This window comes from Monomorium pharaonis, chromosome 8 (genome assembly GCF_013373865.1).
Source record: "Monomorium pharaonis isolate MP-MQ-018 chromosome 8, ASM1337386v2, whole genome shotgun sequence".
Taxonomy (NCBI): Eukaryota; Metazoa; Arthropoda; class Insecta; order Hymenoptera; family Formicidae; genus Monomorium; species Monomorium pharaonis.
The window spans coordinates 21,509,951-21,529,886 of NC_050474.1; the positions used below are offsets into that span (position 1 = coordinate 21,509,951).

A 19,936-nucleotide genomic window follows, 5' to 3' on the forward strand; every position below is an offset into this window, starting at 1 on the left:
ATACACTCGATCTCCGTGCGTCTCTCCCTAGCAATTCTCTTGCTCGTTTCTCTCATCGATTTAAAAAAAATAACAAAAAATTAAAAAAAACAAGAAAAAAAAGAAAGATTGAAAGGAAGGGAAGGGAAAAACCACGTACACAGGATGCACCTATAATCCCGTTCGATCTTCCGAAGCCTCTAGCAGCCGGTAGTGAAAAACAAATTTAATTCACGAAGGAAAGAAATAGAGGAAAGGAGGAGGGAACTCGGTTTTTCCTTTTTGGAGAAGATAACAAAGCAAAGTCGTCATCCAAAGCGACGCAATGTGCATCATTTTTTAGGTGAACATAATCTAGGAGAAGGAATGTGTTTCGGTACCAAGTTTCCTTTTTTCTCATTTTTTTTTTACTTCATCGCTTGAGACTTCTCCATTGCTGGAAGGGAAGGAGAAAAAGGAAACGTCGACGTTTGCCGAATATACGGACAAACAGGTGGACGGCGAATGTCGACGGTACCGCGTGGGGGAGGAGGGGAGGGGGAACTTCAAAGGACCCCGATTGCACTCGTAACGATTCATTCGAAAAGAATCGGTGCACCCGATCAAGGCCGACCGCTGACCTTAATAGAGTTCCGCCAAGTTGGCTCTCTCTTTCTCTTTCTTTTCCCTTTCGTTTTGCTAATCCCGCGAGAGTGACTTAACGAGGAACACGATCAAAGCGCGTGCCGCCGAGGGTTCAAACAAAAATTCATAGCGCACGAGCGTACTTCGAATGAACGTACGTCTTGAGCGAAGACGTGTACATATGCCGGCGTACGTGTGTTTGCATATATATCTGTGTAGCTAGAGTATACCAATAGTATGTCGCATGATAATTAGCTCGCGAGTTTAGGAGTTTCGAAGATTGTTCTCGCGATCGCTTTTCTCTCTTTTTTACGTTCAGCTTCGCTACCGCGTGTTGCGTCGTGTGTGTATGTGTACGTGTGTATCAGTTTTAATCTTCCCTTCCCTCCAATTTACGTCTCTATCGCAATCGTCAGTTGACTTAATTGTACACGATATAGCTATATTATACAAAGTATTAACTTCAAAAATATCCGACGCCACGGACCTTTTGAACCACACATGCTCACGCATTCTCACGTTATTACTAAGTCATTTTAAATAAGTGACGAAAAAAAGATGGGGGAGTCGGGAGAATAGACCAGGATGGCCGAGCAAGAAAGGAGGAAAAGGAGGAGGAACTTAATACACTTAGAGCTTTACTATGATACAACACTGGCAATAGTTATGTAATGTGGTTCGGTGTGTTTTGTACGCGGGTCAATCTCTAACCCGTGTGTAGTAATAACGTGAACTTTCTCTCTCTCTCTCTCTCTCTCACTCACTCGTTTGTTGTAAATATTACAATAAATCTATGTATGAATTGATCATAGTAATAGATTAATATTGATAATAATATATAATAATAATATATTATAATATATATAATATAATATTAATAATTAATCAATAATAGGTAAATTAATAATTGTCGTAATAATAATCTAGTATTTACAAAGTTTTCACGCGAGGGTCCAGTATCAAATACGCATTTTCATTAGTTACATTTTGATTAAACTGTACATACGCAGTGGACCCTCAATCGGAGAAAACATCATTTTCTCTACTTCTCTCTCTCTCTCTTTCTTCATCAAAATCAACACATTTTTATATAAACCCCTCCCATGCGCGCTAGCAGCCTGTTGTGAATTTCTATTTTTTGGTTACGACAACGTTAACTCGTCATATGAGCGAGCCTCTCGACAGGACACAGTTGGGACAGGCATTCTGTCGAGAGTATCGCTGTCTTTCAAGTTTCACAGACGGACTCACGTTGCATTGCAAAAATGCAGAGTCAATCGCGATAAATTCATAAAATTTTATGGTTAAAGTACAACCTTCGGTGTGGCGCTTAGGGATATCCTTTTAATAACAAATTTTCTCCTTAAAACGAATATATTACTTAACATACGATCTAAATTTTCTTTCTCTCTCCGTACATACAACACTCTAGTGGATTCTCCCTATCTATATAATCGTTTATCTTTCATACAAGTCTTCTTTATCATATACTTTGTTTTCGTTACGGTAATATTAATATATGTTTGTATATAATTGCATACATTTACGATACTATTTACGAGCTAATAGTATTTGAACTATTAATTATTAACGTTAAGTATACACAACATACATATATGTATATATATATATATATATATATTTGTACGATTTCACTCACCCTGCACAAATAGCAGTGAGGAAGAGTGGCAGAGTCGAGGGGGCTCTGGAGGATACGAGGGGAGAATATGTAATAATAGTCTCTCGAATAGTTTCGCTTTCGTTCCTCCTCGTCCTACAGATTTTTTTTCATTTCTCTCTCTTTCTCGACCAAGGACGAAACAATTTTGAGTCTATTTGAGCCAGGCCGAGTAGAATTGAAAAGCACCAACGTCGCGTTACTTTTTCTTCTTGTCTTTCGATGTGTAATACGCGTATAACCGCATAATGTAGAAAATCGAAAGAGAAGATATGCGCAAGCCGAGCGCGCACCGAGCGTCTCGTACGCGGTATCGAGGATCGAGAAATCGTAAACTATCCTGCGATCCTGAAGGGGTCCTGAGGCGTGTCAGATTCGATCGCTCGATAAAACATTGATAAAACGCGCGTCAAGCTTTCTCTTTCAGTCTCTATCTGCGCGCGTGCGCGCAAATTTCAAATTTAATTATCTAATGCTCTCAAAAATTCGCGATTCGTATTATTTATAAATTCACGCGACGCGGACGGTCGCAGCCATCCGAGCGCCGCCGTCGTCGTCTCCGTTAAGGGAAACACTTACATAACCATCGACCGATGTGATCGTCCGTAACAGTCACTACAACCCCTCGACGTACTTGGCGAGTTGGTCCTGCGGTGTCATAGGCGTCACCTCGTTGGCGTCTGCGCCGCCATTCGTAGGCGCCGGCGCCGGCGAGGGATGATGAGGCATAGTGGCGGGATGGCCTGGCGCACCTGGACCGCCACCCAGCTGCGAGAGCATCATCTCGCTAGGACCACCGCCGAGTTCGTGGGCCGGCGAATGTGTCGGCGTGCCGTGAGGCGGATGGTGATGCGGCGATGGCACCGGACCCGACCGCGGCGACGGTACCGGCTGATTACGAGGGGAAGGGACAGGTCGTGGCGAGGGGTTGGGCTGTGGAGATCGAATGGGCGGTGGCGAACGGACTGACTGCATCAACTGTTGTTGTACGGAGATCCCCGGCGGACCCATGACGCCTTGCGGCGAGGGCACGGGCGGCGGAGTAGGTTTCAGACCTGGCTGACCGTAGCCCTGTTCGTTGAAACCGCCGTAACCTAGGGAGTTGGGCAAGCGTTGGTGTCGAGGAAACACGCTACTTACTACAGCCCGACTGTTTGCTAGCTCTTTCTTTTCTTCTATTAAGTAATTACGATTGATCGTGTAATTACCAAGAAGAGATGGTCGTATGGGTCGTTGTTGACCGTACGGTGGCGCTGGCGGCTGAGTAAACGGCTGCTGCTGCTGCTGCTGCTGCTGCTGCTGCTGTTGTTGCTGCTGCTGCTGCTGCTGCTGCTGCTGCTGCTGTTGCTGCTGCTGAGCCACCTGTTGTTGCCTCTGCATCACCAACATCTGTTGCTTGTACCATTGCGACTGCGGTTGCACCGGCTGTTGTTGCGCCTGCTGCGTTAGCATCTGTATCTGCAGTCTGCCCTGTTGCTGCTGCTGCTGCGATTGCTGTGGTTGTTGCTGCTGTGGCTGCTGCTGTTGGGACATCATATGCAAACCAGGTTGTTGTTGTTGCTGTTGCTGTTGGGGTTGATTAGGACCCATAGGGCCACCGACTCCCCCGCCATGTTGACCAGGTTGTTGCTGATGGACAAGCGCCTTTTTATTAAGAAGATTAGTCAAATCTTCGTGTATTAATAAACACATTATATATATATCATTTTTTAATGTCAATCAACTCACTCGTTGCTTGATAAAAGCAGCCATCAATGGTGGATTACTTTTGAGTATTTGGAGTATTTGATTTTGCTGGTCGGGCGAGTTCGGGCTCCTGAGAGTCTGCATCAGCTGCTGAAGAGCGTGCTTCTGCATATTGCTTGCTTGTGGATTAACTTGTCCAACCGATGGTCCGATCATGCCCGGTTGTCGTGGCATTTGCGCACTCATGCCCATTCCTGGTTGAGCCTGATGCTGCTGCTGTTGCTGCATCAGCTGTTGCGGTGTTTGTTGTCGCGCCAAGTTAGGATTTTGTTGCATCACCGTATTCGACTGGTACCTGCTAAAATAAGAACAAAGACGCGCGATACTCAGAAGATATTCTTCTGAAGATCTTCTTCAATTACGATAATTCATTAGAAAGTTAATCAAGAAAAGAGCAAAGAAAACAGAAGAAAAACCATGCAAATTTAATAGATACCTCGCCGTCCACTGATCCATAGGAATGAGATGTGTGCCGCTAGGATTCGGCATCTGGACCGGCAACGGCCGCTGCATCTGCGGCGGAGGCATCACACCACCCGTTTGACCGCCCACGCCGACATTTACGCCACCAACACCACCGCCTGGCGTTACCTTACCGAAATTAACGTGTGGTGCTTGTTGCCTAGCTGCTTCCTCCTGTACCTGCTTCACCACTTGTAACACGTGAGCAGGTGGCGTCTGTGTTCCGGGCTTCAATCCGATACCAGGCTGATGAGGCGTCGGCAAATTCGACGTGCTAACGCCAGGTTTCATAGCGACTCCAGTCATCGCAACGTTCGAGGTCTGTTGTCCAGCCTGCATTGCGGCTACAGGTCCGGAGGGCCTCGTATTCATCACAGCCATTCGCCTCCTGTATGAGTAAACACGAATATTAACAAACTTTTTTTCGCACATAAAAGCTTAATGGACACAAATCGGTAGAGGCTAGTCTATATAATTCTAAAAATAAATAAAAAAAATTAAATTGTTATAAAATAATTTATAATATTCAAAGATAAAGCGATATTAAAAATTAAAAGACGTATTACAAGTAAATGTAAAAAAAAAGACAACATGTAAAGATATGCAAAGTCAGATATGTTCACTCGTTTTAGTTTAAGAATTCTACAGTTGTAGCATTCTACAACTTGCTATTTAATTACAAATGATAAAGCTATGCTTTAAAAAGTAATAAAATAAATATTTTTCATTAGCACAATATATGCAGAAAAAATGAAGATTTTACATACCTAAGCAGTTGCGCTTGCTGTAACCGTTGTTGCAATTGTTGCTGCTTTATCTTGTGCTTGATGTTGGAGCAGAATGGAACGAGACATTTGGTCTCTTGGCAGTGTTTCGCGTGATAACAACATAACGCAATCAGTTGTTTACATATAGGACAACCACCATTTGTCTTTCTCTTGCAATTCTTCGTATGCATCACCACTCGCTTCATCTTCTGACAACTCGGTAGGCGACAATTAGCATCTCTACACTGGCAGGCATGTACCAATGACTGAATGCATCTCTGTATCGATAATTTTCTAGCCTCCTATATTAGAGAAACAAAAAAGATAAGTATTAAAAATTTATTATAATTACAAAACTTGAATACCTTTAAAATAAGCTGATAAGTTACCTGTGGATTCGTTTGTTTAGCATCGGCTGGTGATGACCCATCGTCCAGATCAAAACCAAGTTTCTCCATCGGATGCGAGTGACCGTCTTTATCTTTACAACTCACACATAAATCGAAATCCTATAATAAAATTGATGTTATAGTAAACGTCGAAAGTTATAAAAAAAGTAAAAGTATTTTTAAGTCATCTAATACGTACTTCACAAACTGTGCAATGGTATCTGGTCTCCACGTGAGTCTTGCAATTATTGCAAGTATAAACGAACTTATCTTGACCTTGATTATGCAATTCGTATAACATCGACATGGAACTAAACTTTGCTCTTCTAAGTGATGAAAATTCATAATGCCTCTCCCTCGCCATCGTAAGAAAGGCGTCACGACCATCCATTAAATCACAATTAATAACAGGATCGGGATCTTGAATAGGCTAAAGATTTAAGAAAGAATTAATCATCGTATTCTGTTTCAGAGAAAGATCAGTGTGATAAAAATACTTACCGCCAAACTGGCTGCACTTTGCGCGCTGTGTAACCTGATAACGAAGAACACTTCCTTATGCTTTTCCATGGTGGCAAAGATTTTTGCGGAAAGATCATTGCCGGTTTGAGGAGTATTCGATTTCTTGCTATTTTTCCTTTGATTCGCTTTAGATTTGTTGGATTTCTTCGCCTTCTTTTGGCCTTTCTTCTTACCGTCTGGAGTTTCCGCGTCTTCAGACAGCGAAAATATCTGAAGTAATACGAAACGAACGATATAAATATAAGAGTCGAGAAAAGCGGCTATTGCGTGTAATTAGGAACATTTATTTTCCACAACTTACCGCGTTCGCCGCAGCGGCGGCTGCTTCTGCCGCTTCAGCTTGTTTACGTTTCTCTTCCTCTTCCTGATCTAATTCTTTAATACTTTCTTCTAACACGTTTGGCCAAAAGTCACCCTCGAAATACGGTAAATCCGCTGCTGACGAAAGCCTGTCTTCCATGGCTTGTTTTAAAATGTCCTACATTCAAAAGTTTTATTTATATATTTTTATCTCAAAATATATGTTCTGTATATAAATACAGAAACATATGTGCGCAAATAGTCAAAAGTATGTAAGAGAAGTGTCGTCTGCATATCCTATGTTCACTGTTATAAATGTAACAAGAACACTAGCTTTACCGCAGACATTTATTTAAGTCTCGTTTGACGCCGATACGATACCACAACACGTAACGGAAACACAGAGACTAAATGTCTAAAAGTTCGCGAAATACATCTTTCCACTAACCTTATAGTCAAGCACGATTCTTTCGACCATTCCCTTGTCCAACATTTTCTTGTACCACTCCTGCAACCTCTTAGGCTTTGGTATTTTTTGTTCTGCGGGATGGCAGTGGAAGATATAATCGTCCCCTTCGGAAGGAGGACAAGCCCAAATGTGAGCCATAGTATATCTGTAAAAAATTTCGCATATTTATTTTATATATATATATAAAAAATAAAATCTTGGACACATCAGATACCTTCTGCTCTCTATATTAGATCTACAAGATTTCTTTCTGTTTGGATAAACTTACCCAAGTTGCTTCGCATAGTCGAGATATCCGAGAAGAATCTCATGATACACAGCCGTTCGAAATTGTCTAGGCCGGAAGAAGTGAACAGAATCCAGATACGCGATGTAAACCCGTCTGGTGTTCGGTGGCGTACACTCGCTCCCATACTCCTGAACGTGCATACCGAAAAAACAGACGTCGGTGCCGTCGACTTCCTCGAACGCAAACAGCGCCTTCGCGCGATATGGAAATTCACCAGGCATGTCACCATTCTCGACGAATCTACTTCGCATACCGGGTTTCACCTCGACCACCTTATCGCTGGAAGCGACTACTCTGATTGCGACTTCACCAGCACCCGCTTCTTTCTTCTTTAGGAAATTATTCACGCGCGTCTCGATATACGTGCCGAGTTTCGTTACGGGTAATCGCTTGGCGTTGAACTTATTCTCTTTACGTTTCTGTCCCTTCTTCTTTAAGCAATTCTCGCAGGTAAATCTGTCAAAGAAAAAATAACTTCTAAGCACGCAAGATATATTCCATAGGTTTTTTGGATGTAGACAGTAAATAACATAATCGTTTTATTTAAGTTAACATTTCTTCAAATCTCTTCGAAGTGTTTCTTGCTAGAATAAAAGAAAAAAGTATTTACCCCAAAGGCCAGATTGCTTCCATATGGAGCACACAAATTTGATGTACTCTCCTACCACAATCGGTGCAGGTTACAAAAGGTTCTAATTCTAAGTGATCATTCTTCATTTCCTGGAATTGTTCCTTCTTGATGGCACTACAAGGAACAGATATTTCGTATAAATCACATCAAATCGGAATAACGTTAACAAAACTACACGCGGTTGAGTCAATCACTTACGTTTGAGGTTGCGTTGGATCGTCTCCCAACGTCACTGTGTCACCAGGAATGTCGTTGAAACATTTTTGACAGAAGGTGTATCTGTCGGAAAGAAGACCAATTCCCTTTAGACCACTATTATATCGGCGCCGTGCGTGCGTTTTTAGTATTGTAAATTCGATGTAGATCGACGAATTTATTCCAAATGCGTGTCCAAGTCTCGGTGTATCGAATTCCGTCAATTTCGGCAAGTGTTTTTTTTATATATATACATTCAATTTTTTTGCAATTACGCATGCATGCAATGGCCAATTGTTTCGGATCCGAGTTCGGTTTCAAAAGATCGATGGAAAGACATTGGTTTTTTTTTTCAATTAGAGTTTTCCAAGTATCAAGTATCATTTTTCGCAGTAGTAGAGTCGAAAAGAAGCAAAGTCGCAGGCAACACAAGAAGTAAGCGGCAAACAAGGATTTGTGTACTGCGTGCGCAACCCATGGGCGAAGATAACATACAAAGAAGAGAGAACAGTGCCAATGTTAAAAAAATGTCAAATCTTTATACGTCATTTTAATTTTTTAATTCTAATTGCATATACCAAAGGGCTATGTGCAGCTATTTATATCCAGCAATTAATAATCTAGCCTTACAAGCTGTGCTGTAACTTGCTTTAAAGCTACATTTTGTATCCTTAGTAAGATACATATCCCTTAAGTATATGCGCAACTAATATACAAACTTTAAGTGCGTGAGTAACACGAAAGAAAATTCGCACATAAAGCATCAAAAAAGTGTAGATCAGGGGACTGACCTGCTTTTGCATTCATTGTCAAAAGCAAGTTAATTAACCTGTCGATTTTATTTCGCGTATTCAACGACATGACACTTTTATATTAAAAGGTCCATATAACATGAATACGCGCGGGGATCACTGATCTGCAAATGCCGTATAAGCTTGACAGCTGTATAGAGTATTGCTTAAAATATAAGTTGTCATTACTACATGTTACAAGATACTACAAACGTGTCCCCATTGTGCACACTCCAATTACAAAATAGCTCAAACTAAATAATAAACACGATACTTAAAATGCTATTTCTCATGTATTTAATGCAATTAGATTGGCAAAAGTAATATAATAGGTTAATTCAACTTAAATATAAAGTTGGAATATATCAATGTGTAATAGTGTAACAACTTGAGAAATTCAATATTAATATCTAATATACTTAACACACGAGATAATACCCAGAAAGGTCTATATCCCATAGTATTACTAGTAGTAATATACTTAATATTATTAACATTTTAAGCATTAGTATTTTCAAATAATCTATTATCTGTCAAGTCAAGTTCTACGTGTTATAATTCAATATGTATCGAATGTCCTGTGTATACTGACCTGTTCTGATACGAATAATACTTTGCATCCCTGGGTATCGTGCAAAGCTGCTTGCCGTAGCAACAGAGCACCTGCGGGTTAAATGTGTATTTTCTGCCGCAACAATAGCCCAGTGCCTGCATCACGGGATCTATCTCTTGCTCGAACACTTCCGAGAGCTGCATTTGAAAAAATAATTACAAATTATTACATAAATAATGATAAAATGTATTTGTGTAATGTCGTCAAATATAAACATTACCTTGGTGCAATATCTATAGACTCGAGAAGTCTTGCGATTATACAGCCAAGCGTTGTCAAACATCATCCACACATCATCCACGTACTCCCACGGATCGCTGTACTTCTCCGTGTCAAGTTTCTTCTTGATCGTCGACAAATCCATGGGCTTCTTCACGATAGTGGGATAATCCGGTATACCTAACGCCTGGGGATCCACTGGTTGTCGGAACGGTATAGACTCTGGATCCTGTCGGTATAACTTCTCCAATGTCGGCATCAATGCTTGACGCAGCTCATCGGGTTTGAACAAGCACTTCTTCTTATCAGTAGATGTGCCACTCGGTTGAATCGGTTCCGGTACCAACGGCTTGATGTCGGACGTGGTCGTGTCCTGACTGGACACGGGAGTCATGCTTTCCTCTTTAATGCCAGGCTCTTCCTTCACGGTCGCCTCGTTCGAGCCCTCCTCCATTGGCTCGGTCTTTGGCTCGGTCTTAATAATATCATTGTTCACGCTTTTACCGTCCATCCTGTGATTCTGCGGGTCATCTGGCGGCTCCTGTTTGATCTCCATTTTTATCTCCTCTTTAATGGAATCTAGTTTGCCCTTGTTGTTATTCATTGGTGGGCTGGGTGAATTGTCGCGGTCTAATGCTGCCGTGATAGCAGCCATCTGCGAGGACATGGATGTGCTGCGTGGAGTGTTCAATGCCGCCCGTTCCTGAGAAGTCATACCTTTACCAAGACTTGCAAGGCCAGCTGGGGACGGTGTTGTACCCGAATGGGGCGGCGTTTGGTTTGATGCTGAAGAGACCGTTTGATTCGGTGTCATTAGCGACGGTACAAGTGGCGTATTTGGCGTCGAGGTGGTCGATTGAGGTCCGTTCGTTGTACCCGTGGTCGTTACTGGTATACCACCTGTTGGGCTCGGTCCGCTAGACGCGGGCGGTGGTATCGTCTGCGGTGTCGATGTCACGATGCCATTATCACTAGGCGTAGAAGCTGACAGTGGTCGAGTTGGGAATTGTTGATTCGGTTGTTGCTGTGGCTGTTGTGTACTTGGTTGCATACCGCTAAAAGGTGATGGTGTTTGCGGAATTGACGTTGCCGGAGTATTGACCTGGCTCGGGGTACTCGTTGGTTGAGGCTGTTGATTTTGCTGCTGCTGCTGCTGCTGCTGTTGTTGTTGTTGTTGTTGCTGCTGCTGCTGCTGCTGTTGTGCCGCTTGAGCCTGGGCTTGCGCCAGTCTGACTTTCATTAGGTCAGGAAACTGATGCTGATTCTGAATAGGAGAACTATTGGGTAAACCGGCAGCCGTGCCATTAGATGTCGGGAATTGACTAGTCGTCGCGTTGTTAGACGCGGTAGTGGTCGTGAGGTTAGCTTGAGACATTTGAGGTTGTCCAAATGGGCTGAGCCCAGGATTGGACACCATATTGGCGTTGGATGTGGATTGTCCGTTCGGGCTTGGGCCAGGAGGACCAACCAAAATCCCCTGCTGCTGCTGTTGTATTTGTTGCTGGGCTTGCACCTGTTGCTGCTGTTGCTGTTGGACCTGCTGTTGTTGCGTCTGTTGCTGCTGCTGTGGGAACTGCATCCTATTGTGCTGCTGTATAGCCATCGCCCCCAGTTGACTCATACTTGGTGAGTGACTTCGTAAGGAAGGTGGTACCGTCCCGACAGGTTTTGATCCCCCTGGCATAACAGTACCTACATTTGGAGGCGCGCATGGCCTTAACCCGGGTCCAGAGGTACCTGGTGGCTGCGGTGGTTGCTGCTGCTGCTGCTGTTGTTGCTGTTGCAGTTGCTGCTGCTGCTGTTGTTCTTTTCGTTTTTGTCGCTTTTCGTCTATGTTATTCGATAAATTTCTCTTAGTATCGTGTATGTTAACTTAAAAAGAAAAAAATTTATAAAAGAATTTATTAATTAAAATTTGTATATACAAATATACGTAATGCAGGATGGCTCATTTTATATATATTATATATATATATAATTTTTAAGTAATCTGGAAAAAGTAAAATAAGCTACTTTGTATACACAACCAAATATTCTCACGTTAAAAAAATATAATCAAGAAACGCGATAGCATTTCGCGCAAAACTTACGAGTAGCCAAAATTGTATAGAACGGCAGCGAGATAGCCGTAATTAATGAAAAAAATTTGGAAAAAATATTTAAACTTGTATTCCTAATTTGTATTTCAGGATTGTATTAAGTTATAATAGTATGCTAATATGACCTCGTAATTGGTTTATAGCATCTTAAGATTGTACTTAAGACTGTATCAGGTATCTTAAATGTAAACAGACTGTGAATATCGATCTTAATATTTTCATATTACTGTAATTTCATTACTTACCAAGTTCCTTTTGAATCTTGTAAATTTTTTCGGCCAACAAATGATAATATTCCGACCGGGAATTGGCCATTTCGTACATGTCACCCTCCACTTTCCTTGCGTACGCGACCAAGTTGTGCATTCTTTTATCAAGCATGGCTTGTGGATCGGGAGTCGGGAATATTGCTTGAACCCTAGAGAAAATAGAACATGCTCTATAACTTATCGCAATATAAATTTTGAAACACGCGTATTATGCACAATAACATTCTCACTAACAATTTATGAACGAGATGGTTCCTGAGATCTGGAGTGACGGACATATGCCACTCCTTTGTTCCTTGCACCGGCGTCGCCGTGACTTGACCGGGTTGAAGACCGCCTGGAAGCTGCAGATTCGCTAATCTATTTTCCCCACCTATCACACCAGGTTGTCCGGACTCGTTTAGTCCAAACATCGCTTGAATATTAACGGACTGTTGTATATTGGCAGCAGCCGCTGCCGCGGCAGATGTGGGTCCGGTCGTCGGTACCGTCTGATTGCCGGCTACCCCGACCGTAGTAGGATCAGAATTCAAAGGAAGAGATACATTTGGAGCTACTTGTCCAGCAGATTGTCCCGGTGCAGCTGAAGCACACACATCCATTGCTTATAATTTAATTTTCGAGCAAAAATCCATACAATTCATATTTCATATTACTTTAATAGAATATAAAAAAATAATATAATCAAATATATTGTTTTTCATATATAATACATATAAAAAATATATAAATAAGATATTTTAGACGAGAGAAAAATGCAAGCAACAGGTTATGAATAAAATGTCATGCAACTCACTCTGTGTTTGAGGTTGCGCTAATCTAACGCTGCCCAGTGTCCCAGGAGGTCCCGCCATGCCAGGTGTTGGCATTCTACTGCCTCTGCCAACACCTTGACCAGGTAAGAGCCCTGGTGTTGTTGTTGGACATTGAATCCCTAAAGCATCATAAGCCCTTCTCATTTCGGATGCACTTGGAGGATTTGGCTGATTATTTGGTTGAATTGCAGGTGCTACATATAAAAGAATCATAGACATATAAATATATATGGAAGAATGGCCAAAACATTAAGATGACAGTGCTTTATTAAATTACCTTGCGCAGAATTAGTCCTGTTTTTATTAGCTTGCTTTATGGGCAAGCAGACTGGACAATCATTTCGATTACAGTGTTTCCAATGATTGATGATCTGCCTAGACATACTACAGTGAGCGACGGTGCAATTCTTGCCGGCTTGACAACTCGTCATATGCGTCAGAACATTTTTCATAGTTTTACAGTCCGGCAGAGTGCATTGTCTCATTTCACCGTTCGCTTGGCTCTCACGTCGTTGGCATTTATGCGCATGCAAAAGTAGCACCAATTGTTGTTGTATAAGTCTACATTTCTCTGGATCGGGCGTCGATTTTGCGCCTGAACACAAAAAGCAAAAGTTATCACTAAGACAAAGTGTTCCAAGTAATATTAATAACTATAATAATAATAAGAGTAATGAGCAAATTATAATAATGAAAGATAAAATAAAATACAAGATAAAGAGATTTAATAACTTACCTGTTGTACCTGCACCAGTAGCCATTTGTCCTTGCGTAGCTTGTTGCGGTCCTGGCTGCCCTCCGGTTGGCGCACCCGATTGTGGCTGAGCCGGACTTGGTGCTGGTGGCTGTGCCTGTTGCGCTGCCGTTCCACCCTCTTGACCACCCACGACATTTGTAGTGCCGATCGGACCGGCGGAACCAGTAAATCTACTGGCGGCGGCCGCCGCTTGCATGGGACTCATGTTCGTGCCTACACCCTTCTGTTGCGGTTTGACAACACCTATGGAATTATCACATACAAATAATCCTGCTCTCTTGGAATCCAATAATATCTCAGATTAACTGCATTTTAAATTTCGTTTTTATTTTATATTTGTCTCTATCATGCGCGCGCCCGTTTCTTCATACATGTATAACTTAAAAATACAAATATTTTAATACCATAGCTGTACGGATTCGATGCACCCAGTTGCGCCATAGGCATGTTTGTCATGTTAGGGGGAGCTTGCATCCGAGGACCACCCTGACCGGGACCAACAATGCCAACTTGATGCACTTGTTGGTGAGGACTCTGCCCTCTCGTCGGACCGACCATATGAGCCTGTTGTTGTTGCTGCATCGCTACAGCTCTCGTGTTCATCATTCCCGGACCGTTTTGCATCGGTGTAATTCCGTGAGGTGCACCGGGATGATGTATCGCTTGAGTATTAGGGCCCATCATGGTTACCTTTGAAAAATTCTTGATCAAATATTCAATTGTCTATCTTTTCATCAGAAAAAATATTGCACACTAATTTCATTAATCAAATTTCTTTGAGTATAGGAATTATAACAATCTCGATCAATCGGTGTAGCTTTGTCTGATTCCTACATTAGCTATACTCAAAAAACTTTGATTAATAAACTTATTATAACACAACGTAAATCAACATACTGTATTTAGAGGTTGTTTGTTCAAACTGTTGGTTACTATCAAGCTCCCACCGGTCATTCCTCCCATGTTGTTCCCGCTAGCGGAGCTCGTCATCACTAAACCAGAATTCATGTTGCCTGGCATGGACATCGCAGGGTTGTTTCCGGACATGCTCATAGACGATTGCAAGCCGCCCATTGAATTTGCGATTGACATTTGATTATTAGCCAACGAACTGGCTATACTACTTGGTAGATTACCAAGACTCACTACCATCTGTGGATCGACTATCCCTCCCTTGGAAACGGAAACGTTCGGTGGCGATTGCATATTCGGACTTTTGTTGCCTAACGTTCCAGCAGCCATTACTAAAGAATTCGCTACCAAGTTTTTGTTGCCCTGTTCAATGAATTGTTTGTAAAGTTATAACGTGCATCGTAATTAAACAAAGTCGTAAGATTTTTACTATGATGTAACGCGTACCTGCTGTTGAATGAGATGATGAGAGAGTTGCTGCTGCTGCTGCTGTACATGTTGTCTGAGTTCTGTATCGAGAGCACCATTTTGCTGCCCTGGGCCTGGACCGGTCGCTGGTGGCTTGGTACTCTCGGTCGTGGAACCCCAAGATCCAGATGACAACAGATCATCAGGAAGATCATTTTCAAGATCAAACATTTCTGTGTTAGAAATGTAATCTGAGAATGAAGAAGAGAAAAGAATTAAGAATCACGTTTCCGTGAGCGTCCACATTATTGTTTTCGTCATGATAAAATAGACACTGGCTACCAGAAAAGTACGTCTCTATATCTCTATCGCCTATTCGTTATTTTCACTTTTCCCGTTTCATTTTATATTCATACCAAATCATTTTATCTGTTTCAAATTTATTATGAATACGCGGAATTAGTACAGTGTACTATTTCCCGAGATAACCAGTTGCCAGATTTAAATTGTAATATTGTGAAATGATGAGTACCGTAGATACCAAGAGATCATTAGTAATTTTACAAGGGTAAGATTTTAGCGCCGTCACCATAGCTTTTAGCATCAAAATTTTTAGCAGAGTATCAATATCTTTGGTATTACAAATGTACGTGTTACATCATTATGTGCATAATGTATTATACCCTTTATATACATGTATACACATACAACTGCATGTAGATATACATATGTACATGCGTGTATACAGAGAGACACGTACAGGCAAAGAAGCATTCTTTTTCATCTATGTTACAAGGGAACTTTCGACGCTATTAACATCATTGAAAAATCGTTCAAGTAAACATTCCTTAACAAATAAAATCATCGAAACTTATTCATCTACCGACGACTGACCATACATTGACGGAGAAAAAAAGGGTGTACATATAAATGTATACGTATATGTATAGGAAAAAGTACAAATGCAAAAAGGAGATATCCTATGTATATTAAGAAGAAAAAAACGGAAAAACAAAAATCATATAGAAAACTGTACGGTGGTTGTAAACAAACATGAAAAATAAGACATGAGACATACACTGCATGAGCATAAACGTAAAGGAGCCTTATTCTACAGCAAGAATGAAAATTCTCGGCACAATATATAAATTAGTGCTAAACTAAACAAGCATATCCAGCGAAGCTACCGATCAGCAAACTTTTATAGAAGAGAGTCATGCGAAGAAATCAGTCACTCTAGAAAAATATCTGTTCAAGCAAATAATATACTCCCGCGACGCGGTAAGAGAGAAGTTTGCCGTATCTCTTTTTTTTCTCCTCTCTCCCCGTCATTTCATTCCTAAAAATCCGATGCAAAATTTCTCGAGAACCCTAAGGAAGATCCGTCTGCGCACGCATAAGGTTTTCATTCTATATTTACGTTCAGTTATAAATATCTGTAAAAGATTTTTAATTGATATAGATACCTGGAGAGTCGATCCACCCCCCCACCTACGCTATTTATTATCTGCCTTGCATCGTCAACTTTTCTTTCATAGTACAAAGCACAGTGTGTAGTATGCATAATTTTATTTCACCTTTGCAATTCCTGCAAGTCCACGAGCTCCGCGCGTGTGTGTCGCATGTCTATATGTTACGTTTGATCATTCAACATTGAGAATGTCTCTTTCACGGTGTTCGTTACAGAAAGAGGGGAAGAACTCGGCTTATCCTGAATCTTATGTACCTTTAGCGCAACACCGATCCAATTTTTCTCCATTGCTATGTAAAGTAAATCAGTCCGTGATCAAAGTAAGGTAATACTTAACATTGCCGCTCTGTACGCTCTGCCACATATATATAATTTTATCAAAGATAAATTATCGCAACATCTACTTTTTTTTCACGTTCTTCTCCGTGCCGACAATAGGCTACAAAGTTACTATAGTGACAATATGTCAAAACTATCACGCATAAGAAAGTGATTGGAAGTGGTGTCACTGAAAATCAGAGATTGAGGCGAAATAAACTTTACTTTGAGAGAATGCGTATGGCGGTACTGTGAGATGATCGAACCGACAAGTAGATTTTTTGTTTCGCGGTGCTGAACTTGATGCAATTTTTTTTTTTCGAGATTTTGCTCGAGCTTTTGACTTGATAGTGATATTTACTTCTTTTCTGGACGGTATTGTTGTTCCAGTGTTGCTGCAGTTGATGCTGCTGTAGATGAAGCTGTTGAGGCGCTTGAATTTGTTGCATGTTACCACTGCCACCTCCCCCGTAGTTCGTATAAGCATGGTGCATCAATAAAGGCGGCATACCCACTACTATATCACAGTTTTTCGTTTAATTTAGAATGAAGGAGAATAATTACTGTTTTTTTTTAAGCTTCGTTCTCCGCGAATTACGGGTACTCCAAGGGGCAGAAACAGTTTGAGGGGCCGACGTTTTCGTCTCGCACGCTCGCGACGTACTCCCTGGACGATCGCGTAAACCCGAGCAAACTGTTTCTGCGAGTGTTCGTCCGTTTTGTAACTTGGTATTCTCGCAGGAGAAGCGATTCCGAGAGTCCGCGTGGTTACAACCGCAATAAAAGATAATTACAGTCTATATAATATGTAGCGTTATGTGCGTCAACTCCGAGAGTTTGAAAACTGTTAAGGGATGATTAAGATATAATCAAATAAAAAATGTTTTTTTTTTTCTTAAAAGAAAGAACAAAGAGATATATGTATGTATATTTATTAGCGCATCGTTCATGCTTAGCGAGATGTAATCTTTAACATTAAAGTGTCATGCACCCTCATGCACTACTAGGATCGCAGTTTTATACGTTTTAAATCTAGTAATAGAGTATAACGTAACTAGGAGAATGTACAAGAACTGCACGTCAGTATGCCACATTCGTTGGAAAAAAATAGAAAAAAAAAACCAGAAGGGAGGTTGTGTGAGTGCGGTAAGAGAGAGACGAGTGAAAGGTATACAACGCCAAAAAAAAACAGAGTTAATTGATCTCGGCATTCGCGACTTCCCCGAGCGAAACCTCCTCGTGGTTGCACATCCATCTTGCGTCGCGTCGCGTCACGTCACGAGGGTGTCGCGGAGAACGCGCGACACACACACACATACACACCGGCGATCACGTTTTCCTTCCTTCCCTCCGATCCGTGGCGCGACAATTCCGCGCGAGATGAGTTTCGATTTCGGTGGATCTTGGCGCGGGAATTAAACGCGCACCACGCGATTTCGCTCGGGGATCCGGCGACGCTCGGGGACACGATTCGCCGCCACCGCCGCCGCGACACGATGCGACGCGACGCGTGGCGTCGCGTCGCAAACACAGACGACGAGCTCGCCAGCGATGGCGGTCAGCTGCGCCCGAGGGACACACACTCGGGCCCGCGCGCCGACAACCGCGCGGAAAAATCTTCCCGCCGGGGAAATCTTTTTTTCTCCGCCGTGTGCGTGTAACATACGTGTGCATGGCGCGTCAGCGCGTATGTATACGCGTGCATCGCGAATCCCTACGGAAGGTTAGTCCTACCGGAGCTGCGCGCGGTTCCCGGAAAAAGAGGAATGAAGTAACTGTTGCCTTTCTTCCGGGGAAAAAAGAAATTGAGTCCTTTCTTCCGGAAGGAAAGGAAGGAAGGAAGGAAGGAAGGAAGGAAAAAAAAGATCCTCACATGGTCGTCAGATACAAAGAAATCGGAAGACTGGGGGAGAGGGGGGAGGGGGAGAAACGCAGGAGAGGGAGGGGGCGAGGAGACGCGAGAAACCGCAGCGGTGAAAAATTCGAGGAAAACTAGCGGTTCGGGACTTACCCGTCGAGTCCGACGTCCCCTGGAACGGATCGAGCTTCGGCCGCTTCTGCGGAGGGCCGTCCACCAGGTGGTCGGCCATGGCTCCTCCGCGCGGCTGTTATCTTTCTTCCGTAATAACCTAACCTCTCGCTGCTCTCGCTCTTCCTTCCCACTTGCGCGGCCGTCTCTCGCCGATGCCTCTCGGCGGCGGCGGCTAGCAGCGCGCGCGCGAGCGAGCGGGCACGCGCGCGCACACACGTACTACACACAGGTAGTGGCACGACGCAGCGCAGCGTCTGGCCGTACACGCGCGTAGACGACGACGACGACGACGACGTACGCTGGTGCCACCAGCGCGGCGGGTGTTGAAGCTGGGTGCTGCTCCTCTGGCTCCCTGTCCTCCCCTCAACTAGAAGACCAGGTCGGCCAACTGGCTGGCGCCGTTGTTACACTCCTCGCACTTGCTATCAATTCTGCCGATGACGATAATGATGATGACAATGACGACGCAGCCACCACTTCTCCGCTGCCGCCGGCGGAGCCGCGTAACAACAATTTCACCGTATCGCAGCCGTATAACTCGCTCGCGTAACAACAACAATGAAAGCCGCGGCGCGTGGAGCGTCCCCGAGTAGCATCTTGCGGTGCACGGTCAACCATTGGGCATCGTAGGGTTCGGGGCGAGTCGAACCCCCGGCGTCAGAGCGCGTCCGCGAGCGCGCGCGGACAGGCAAACAGGTATAAGAGAGAGACACACACACACACACCACACAGAAGCACACACGGGCGCGCGGGTACAACACCAACACCAACCACCAGCAGCACCGCCGCGACGACGACGACGACGACGACGACGGCGACGGCGGTGGTGGCAGCGGCGGCGACAACGATGACGGCGACGACGAGTAATGTCTGATGCTGCTCCCTGTCGTCTCTCTGTCACTCTCTCGCGCGCTCCTGTCTTCTCTCCGGCGAACGACGACGGGACGGCTGCCGCGCCGCGTCGCCGGCGGGACGGGACGGCAGATCAGCAGAAACGCGTTGGGCCGAGGATGAGGACGAGGACGGGGACGGGGATGAGGATGGCGACCAGCGGCGGCGGCGGCGGCGACGACGGCGACGGCGGCGGCAGCGGCCGAGGACGATGACTACAATGTCCTCGCGACGGCGAATCGCGACTCCGCGCGGCCGCCGCTCCGACGTACTACTCGACCTGACTCGTC

At 43.5% G+C, this 19,936-nt stretch overlaps 1 protein-coding gene across 10 annotated transcripts; it reads right to left on the reverse strand.

Moving 5' to 3' along the window:
• Positions 1-389: 389 nt before the first annotated feature.
• On the reverse strand, positions 390-19,271 carry LOC105828834 (histone lysine acetyltransferase CREBBP). Of its 10 annotated transcripts, none has more exons than XM_036291433.1 (25): positions 18,735-19,271; positions 17,085-17,240; positions 14,974-15,185; positions 14,512-14,889; positions 14,019-14,304; positions 13,594-13,857; positions 13,135-13,452; positions 12,839-13,051; positions 12,277-12,625; positions 12,019-12,191; positions 9,676-11,504; positions 9,435-9,592; positions 8,055-8,168; positions 7,836-7,970; positions 7,205-7,681; positions 6,916-7,081; positions 6,469-6,645; positions 6,147-6,377; positions 5,845-6,075; positions 5,646-5,765; positions 5,257-5,558; positions 4,464-4,877; positions 4,010-4,325; positions 3,490-3,925; positions 390-3,375 (listed from the first exon to the last, which is right to left on the reverse strand). In XM_036291433.1, the coding sequence occupies exons 1-25, from the start codon at positions 18,811-18,813 to the stop codon at positions 2,897-2,899; spliced, it is 8,013 nt and encodes a 2,670-aa protein (XP_036147326.1). In that variant the 5' UTR covers positions 18,814-19,271; the 3' UTR covers positions 390-2,896. The 10 variants fall into 10 exon arrangements, with proteins under 10 accessions (XP_036147326.1, XP_036147324.1, XP_012522819.2 ...); XM_036291431.1 differs by having other exon boundaries at positions 9,676-11,546; positions 14,019-14,316; XM_012667365.3 differs by having other exon boundaries at positions 390-3,925.
• Positions 19,272-19,936: the final 665 nt, after the last annotated feature.